General features: G+C 42.6%; 1 protein-coding gene across 2 annotated transcripts in view; it reads left to right on the top strand.

Annotated features, from left to right (window-relative positions):
* Positions 1–7,375, top strand: part of Twsg1 (twisted gastrulation BMP signaling modulator 1) — a 37,268-nt gene extending 29,893 nt beyond the window's left edge. Inside the window, exons 4-5 of one of the 2 annotated variants that reach the window (XM_029531487.1) lie at positions 1,042–1,308; positions 4,022–7,375. In XM_029531487.1, the coding sequence (XP_029387347.1) occupies positions 1,042–1,308; positions 4,022–4,203 (449 nt within the window). In that variant the 3' untranslated portion in view covers positions 4,204–7,375. The remainder of the gene's footprint in view (positions 1–1,041; positions 1,309–4,021) is intronic. The other variant, XM_021217751.1, reaches the window with a different exon arrangement.
* Positions 7,376–7,645: the final 270 nt, after the last annotated feature.

Raw genomic sequence — 7,645 nt, 5'->3', positions numbered from 1 at the left:
AGAGAGAGAGAGAGAGAGAGAGAGAGAGAGAGAGAGAGAGAGAGAGAGAGATTGATTTATAAAATTTAAAGAATTTATAAATTTTGGCTTAACTTTTCAAACTTTTACTCCAGAGAAGACACAAAACTCCATATTAAAGACAGTCAATATTAAAGCGTGAAGCATGACTGTTTTTAAAGTGTGGTAGACAAGGAGTGCCAGTATACACCAGACCAGTATACACAAGGTCATAGGCTTAGTCCCCAGAAATAAATAAAGCCAGATGTTGTCTTACACATCTGTAATCTCAGCACACAAAGCTTAGGGATAGAAGGGTTGGGAGTTAAAAATCATCCTTGGGCTATGGTTTGATGTGAACTGTCTTCCACTGCGTGTGTACATATGCGTGTGTGTGTGTGTGTGTGTGTGCGCGTGCGTGTATACACCTGGTCCCAGCTGATGATGCTGTGGGACCTTTAGGAGGAGCCTTGCTAGAGAAGTAGGACATTGGACAAGCCCTGGGGTGGGGGTTTATAGCCTGGCCCACTTCCTGTTCATTCTGTGCATCCTGACTGTGGAGGTGACCACCAGCCTAGGATCGCAGGTGTGCAATCCCACACAGGTTATACAGTGGTGGGTTTTGAACTGGGGGCTTGCAGAGCATCCTAGCAGCTGAGCTGTATCCCAAGCCCTGGGCCCAGCTTTCATGCTCATACTATTGATTAAGTTGGTGAAAGCTTCCATTCCATGTCACACACACACACACACACACACACACACACACACACACATTCCTATGTGTCTGTGCTGCCAAAGCCTTGGAATCCTTTCTATGCTGTCCTGGTTTCTGTTCGTGGAGGGGAGTTTGGAACTTGGTTTGCTCAGTGGGTAGTTCTCATTATTTTTTGTCTTTTCAAGACTAAAAAGGCTGTGAAAACATCAATATGTAACGTTAAAAAAATCACAGTGTTAACATTCAGAGCTTTCATTCCAGGGAATTAGCAGAATCCCGCAATGTTATAATCCGTAAGGAGAGTAAACTTGTATGGCCTGTTTCCCCAGGTATGTGCAACCCTCGGAATTACAGCGACACCCCTCCCACATCAAAGAGCACAGTAGAGGAGCTGCATGAGCCCATCCCGTCCCTGTTCAGGGCGCTGACGGAGGGTGACACCCAACTCAACTGGAACATCGTCTCCTTCCCTGTGGCAGAGGAGCTGTCACATCACGAAAATCTAGTCTCCTTTCTAGAAACTGTGAACCAGCTGCACCACCAAAATGTGTCTGTTCCCAGCAACAATGTCCACGCCCCTTTTCCCAGCGACAAAGGTACCTGCTCCACTCTGGTGTCCTTGTGGCTAGAACTCCCAAGGCCTGGTGTCTCTTTAGTCAGTCTTTAACTAGTCTTTACTGCATGGCGTCTGTGTCTGCCGTCAACTGTCCGTCAGGGCGCCCCTAGTCTTTACTGCATGGTGTCTGTGTCTGCCGTCAAGGGTCTGTCAGGGTGCCCCGTGAGGTCAGGCGTTTACAAATGATGCCAAGGTCATCAGTTAACTTAGTTTTATTTTTTCATTGTGTCCGTGTGTGCTTCTGAGTGTGAGCACACACCACCACACTTGTGGAGGTCACAGGACAACTTTGAGGAGTCTGTTCTGCCCCTCCACTGTGAGTTTTGGGATTAAACTCAGGTTGGGTTTATACAGCGAGAGTATTACCTTCTCAGCCATCTTGCTGCCCATCAGCTAAAATCTTTTTGAAAAAAATAGTCTTTTAAGACATCTCATTTCTAGGTATAGACTATGCAGGCAGTTGTCAGTAGACGTTGTAATCACAGAAGAGACAAGAGAATGACCTCTGCTCATTTGAGAATCGTGTCAAAGAGCATTTACTAGTGAGAATAAATCATGTCATATGGGCTATACAGAGAAACTCTGTCTCAGAAAACCAAAAAAAAAAATCATGTCATAATTTTGGAGTATAAACAATATATAGTTTTAATATAGTCTTCAATGTTTTTCAATACAGTTTTATAGTAGAAGAATAATATATTTATGAAAATACACTTGACGTTTTGTTTTAGGTTTTTTGAGATAAGATCCCAAATGCACACCAGGCAGACCTAGAACTTGTGGCAGTCCTCTGTGTAGGTCTACACTGGACCACAGCTACTGCATCCTACACCTGGCTTGCAGCTGTGTCTTACAACATTAGATGAATTATGTACAGACACTATAATTTGAACTTCTTTCTTAAAGGCTATTGTGCCCTTCATTATAATCTGACCAGTATAAAATAGAACTTTGCACATTAACAATAAAATCAGAGCAGCTTTTGTTAAATGGCAGTATGACTTCTTACCTGCCTTTAGGCTAAATTGCTTTACAAATCAGATGCTAGGCCTCGGAAAACCGTGGAAATACGTGGCTGTGATGATCAATGCTTTGCTGCTATTTTTTCATGCTGAGTGTACTGAGCATTATAGATACATATTGATTCAGGGGTTTCTTACATTCATGGCATCGTTTCAAACCAGGTATCGGAAACACAAAACAAAGCTGAGGTTTTCCTCTTCCTCCTCCTGGCGTTCACACACAGCTCAGTTTACAGTTTGCTGTTATGTTTTCTACCTAGCTCTTTGGACTCTCTGATTACCCTTTGAGTCTGTAACGGCTAGCATGCAGTGGGTGTGCAGTAAATACATATTGAATGAAGTTAGATGAAGTGAATTTAGTGGCTTCTAGTTGTAAGTGGCTTGCTTGTTGCCAGTCCTTCTGGCCCCGCTGCTCTGGGGGCCACTGGTTATCTCGTTTCTAAAACCCAAGAGTTGCTTGTTATCAGTGTGTGTGCTTAGTATGGGGCAGACACTGTGCCACAGCACATCTGTGAAACCCTGTGGAGTGCATCTAGGATCAGACACGACAAGAAGGCTTGTGTGGCAAGTGCTTTATCCACTGAACCATCCCAGTAGCCTTTTTCTTTGTTTCTTTCTTTGAAACCATTTTGATATTTATTTGAATTCATTGTGTAGCCCAGGTTAGCTTTGAACTCCTGATCCTTCTGCCCCATCTAAGTATTGGGAAAGCACACCCATGCCACTGTGCCTGGACCTGTGCCCTGTTCCCATGTATACAGTACTCATCTCCATCACTTCCATCCTTCAGTGCCTGGAAGCGTTGCTTGTTATTCCCTGTAACACAACCATTTCTACTCAGCCTCCCCCTGTTCATTAGTTCTCTAAGTGCACCTATAAAAACAACTTAGTCCCAGCTAGACAAGGTATGCGTTCAATCCCAGGATCAGATGTCTGAAGCAGGGACCAGTCTTGGCTGGATAAGCAAGAGACCCTGTGTCCAGAACAGCAGCGCATGCTCCTCCGTCCTCAAGAAAACCCACAACTGTTATCATGCACTCTGCTAATGACTTATTCTCTTTAGTTTGTTTCATGTTATATTTTGCTGTAGCTGGGCAGCCACATGGGATTAACAGCCTGCAAAGTTAAAACTGTGACCACCCTGTTGGAGAGCAGACCTAGAAAATCTTTTTAGGAACATCGCCTACTTGCTAATGTGTGCTGGAAATCACTGTGCAACGTTTGGATTACTTGCTTTAGTACAAATTCTCAATATAACTTTAGGACAGTATTTTTCAATATTCTTGGACTGGGGATGTATGTCTTTGGAGAAATGTCAGTTTAAGAGCAGTCACGTTGCTTCATGGATGCTTGTCATGCCAGATAATCTAACCTCATCTCATGTCTTTGCTGCCTCTGTCTAAAGTGCGTATCTGTCAGCAAATGAAGATCTTTTGTCCCTCATTTTTGTCCTGTGCTGATGAGCAATAAGAGAGCTAGAAAGTAACTGCAGGTGTTCTTGAGTGAATGTGTGAGTGAGTGGGTGAGTGAGTGAGTGAGTGAGTGGGTGGGTAGGTGAGTGGGTGGGTGGGTGAGTGAGTGGGTGGGTGAGTGAGTAGGTGTGAGTGAGTGGGTGAGTGAGTGGGTGGCAGCGCTGTTCTTGTCTGTACTAAGATATCCGTTTTCTTTCAGAGCACATGTGCACAGTGGTTTACTTTGATGACTGCATGTCCATACACCAGTGTAAGATATCCTGTGAGTCCATGGGCGCATCCAAGTATCGCTGGTTTCACAACGCCTGCTGTGAGTGCATCGGTCCAGAGTGCATTGACTATGGGAGTAAAACTGTCAAGTGTATGAACTGCATGTTTTAAAGAGGGGGAAGAAATGCAGACCAAAGCAGTCATGAAGTGTGCAGAAATCACAGTTCTGGTATGCTAGGAGTGTGTTAAGTTATATTATTGTAACTGCTTTTTATGTTTGATGCCTATTAGCATATGTCTTTTCCATTGGATTCAATAGAACTTTAGTCACATGAGAATCAGGGGTTCAGAGGAATCTTGGCAAGATCTGACGTTCTGATAGAAGGTGTTGTCTTCTTCCAGCTTTCCAAATGCTTTTTGTTTTGAACGTGATAGCACAAGCCTGGTACATGTGTGGTTCTCACCTGCCAGTTGCAGAACACCAGGTCCCTATAGTCACACATCTCTTAATTGTGCCTTGGCTGGCTTATCTGTTTTATATGAGTAAATATCACAGTTTATAATTCTAACAACTCACATTCAAGCCATGCTGAAACTTAATTTCAAACCATTTTACACTGGTTTTAGAAAGTAAATATTTACTATATTTTACAACAGGAAAGTCTTACCTAGGGCCAGCGAGCTGACTCAGTGGATAAAGGTGCTTGCTACCAAGCCTGATCCCCAGAGCCCATACAGTAGAAGGAAAGAACCAACTCCTGTGAGTTGCCCTCTGACCTCTGTACAGGCACAGTATCATGCATGTAGGTGTGCTTGTGTGTGCACACACATAAATAACTGTTTTTAAAAATGTAACCATCTTACATGGTGAAATCTAAATCTGCCGTGGAGCGCTCACACCAACAGTGATTTGGACGATATGTCCCCTCCCCACCTGTAGTGCTGGCGTGGTGATACACCGAGTCATCACTGTTCATTGGTATAGAAGAGTTTTGTCTACCAAGAGTGTCATGGCATACCTTTGAAACTTCATCAAATGCACTGTGAGGATCTGGGTCAAGAAGTAGCCAGGGAAAAGCAGGGGACTATGGATGATGCTCCATTAGAGTCCATGCAGAGCAGCAGGTAGCAGCTGCCCCTTTCCAGGTGCACAGCATAGCTGGGAGTGAGGCTGGCCAGGAGAGGGTCTGGCTCAGCACCAGCAAACAGCAGGGTCCAGCACATGCGAGAGACACATGGGACAGGGTTGAGGAAGGATGCACAGACGTGGACAGAGAAGGGCAAAAATGTTTGGAACTCCTAATAGGGTCCACCTTAAAATCATTTGTAGTCACTGGTTTTGTTACTTTATAATATTATATTTGTTTCTGGATATCTGAATCCAAATAAGTATCATATTTTAAGAAGCTATATTTCTGAAATTCCAGGGGGAAATCTGTTTAATAATGTTTACTCCTAGCATACTATAGAATTATCTAGTTATATAGCTTCTTACATAGTATTTCCATAGTGATGAGCTTCAATATTACATGCCCTTCATAGTAATAAAATTCTCACCTTCAAGCATGAATCAAAAACAAATATCTATACTACACAGGCTCACTTTTATAGAATTGCTCTTTTCTCTAGTGCATATCTCAATTAAAAGTAACGTTTTAGGAATAATCTTTATGTGGCTACATATTTTAGTACATAAAATAGGAAATGCTCTTAAGCACATTTTGTGCTCTTATTTGAATAGTTACAGGATGGTTTGTGGTGTCATGGATACCCACTGTAGACCACGCTCTTCCCAGTAGCTGCCGAATGCTCAAGGTACTCCAGCCTCCTAAGAAACCGACTCAGAACGTGGATGTGCGTGATTATTAAACACAAAGGTGTCCTCTCGATTCTACCTAGAGTGCCTCTCTTTAAAGGTGCCTTGGAAACATTTCAGCCCCTTCCTTCTTAGCTCCCACAGGGCTGTGGGTTTTCTTAAAATCAGGAGGAGTTTTGAAGAACCACAGCTAGCTGCTCCATTTCAGCAGCTGATTCTTAAGAAAGTTTATGCTCTGACGGAAGAGGGCTTTGATGGCTTCTAGCAGTGTGTCTCGTCTCGTGTTTTCTTTGTTTGTTTGTTTGTTTTTGTTGTTGCTATCATGGTTTGGTTTGGTTTTGAGACAGGATCTCTGTGCAGCCCTGGCTAGCCTGGAATGTGCTATGTAGACCAGGCTGGCTCTCCTCATGTTTTCTTAATGATGGCCCTAAACATTGTTAAAATATATCACCATTTTTTAAAAACTTTTCATTATTAAAATTTAAAATATAGTGTGTCATTTTTACCGTATACATTTTCTATGAAAAAATTTTAAACCACCTGCTTTAACTATTTTATTGCCCTGTTATTCCCATTAGAAATGATCCCCACTGAGGTAAATTGTATAATCATGTTTTGTGTATTTCTCCTGGCTTGCCAAGGCTTATGAAGAAATAGCAGCCATTCCCTGACAGGTTTGCACTCCCACCACAGAAAGGCTGAACAAGATGATCAGAGGATCAAGGCCAGCCCGGAGTCCATAGCAAGACACTGCCCCAGAAGGCACAAACCCTGCACTCAGCGTTTTGAGTAGTGTTTTAATAGTTCAGAAGCTAGCAGCCTAACTCAGTCTAGACCTTCGACACCAATCTAGCAGTGATGCTCCCGTACTGAAGAGCTTGTAGTAGTTCTTCCTCAGTGAAAAATGATCTTGTTTTTCTTACAGCCCAATCCAAAGACACTAGATTTTTAAGGGCTGAGACTAAAGTCTGGTGACGGGGCTCTCCCACCAACAAGAGACTCACACTCACTCGTGACTCGCAGGCTGTTGTTACATTCATATGCACACACTCTCTATAGCAAGGCATGGGCTTACGGGTAGGCTTTTTTTCATAACATTTATGAGAAAACAATGTTTTCCCCTTAACATTTAACTAGGACTGTAGCTTACTCATAATTAAGGTACAAAAGCAAAGAGAGTCAAGTAAAATGTACTGTTCACACAGCGTGTTGTGAAAGTCACACCAAAGTGTAACTTGTAAAGTTTCAGAAAAGAACACTGTCATTAGCATATTTGAACAAATATTTGGAATTTTTAAAAATTATCAAAATAAAAAAAAAAGAAAGTGAAACTCTGGAGAATGGGATGCTGAAGATGGGCTATGGTTCAAAGGTCTACTTAGAAAGCATCTTTTTAAAGACTGTTCATTCCCAAGAGTCTATGTTAACTGCATTTAACATGACCGACAACTTATATATGTAATTGTGTACATTTCCATTGGTTGTCTCTGTAGTCAGAAAAGGTATTTTAATAAAAAATAGAAATGACTGTGAGTCATGTTTTTTATTAATTTCTGCAAAGAATGCTGACAATGGTGTTAACACTCTTACCCTGCAGGATGTCCCCACAGAGTCCACTGGACCAGCTTGTACAAGTGTGAAACCTTTGTGCTTCACCTTTCTGCTTCTGCAGAGCCATGACAGCAGCTGCCTTACAGAGTGACTTAGCAGACAGACCTGACAGGTGTGTCATGTGACAGGCAGCCATCAGTGTGGCCTAGCACATTTGTAGGTGCTGATGTTGTATTGCACTGTCAA

This window comes from Mus pahari, chromosome 18 (assembly GCF_900095145.1).
Source record: "Mus pahari chromosome 18, PAHARI_EIJ_v1.1, whole genome shotgun sequence".
Classification (NCBI taxonomy): Eukaryota; Metazoa; Chordata; class Mammalia; order Rodentia; family Muridae; genus Mus; species Mus pahari.
This window is presented reverse-complemented; position numbering and strand designations above follow the sequence as displayed.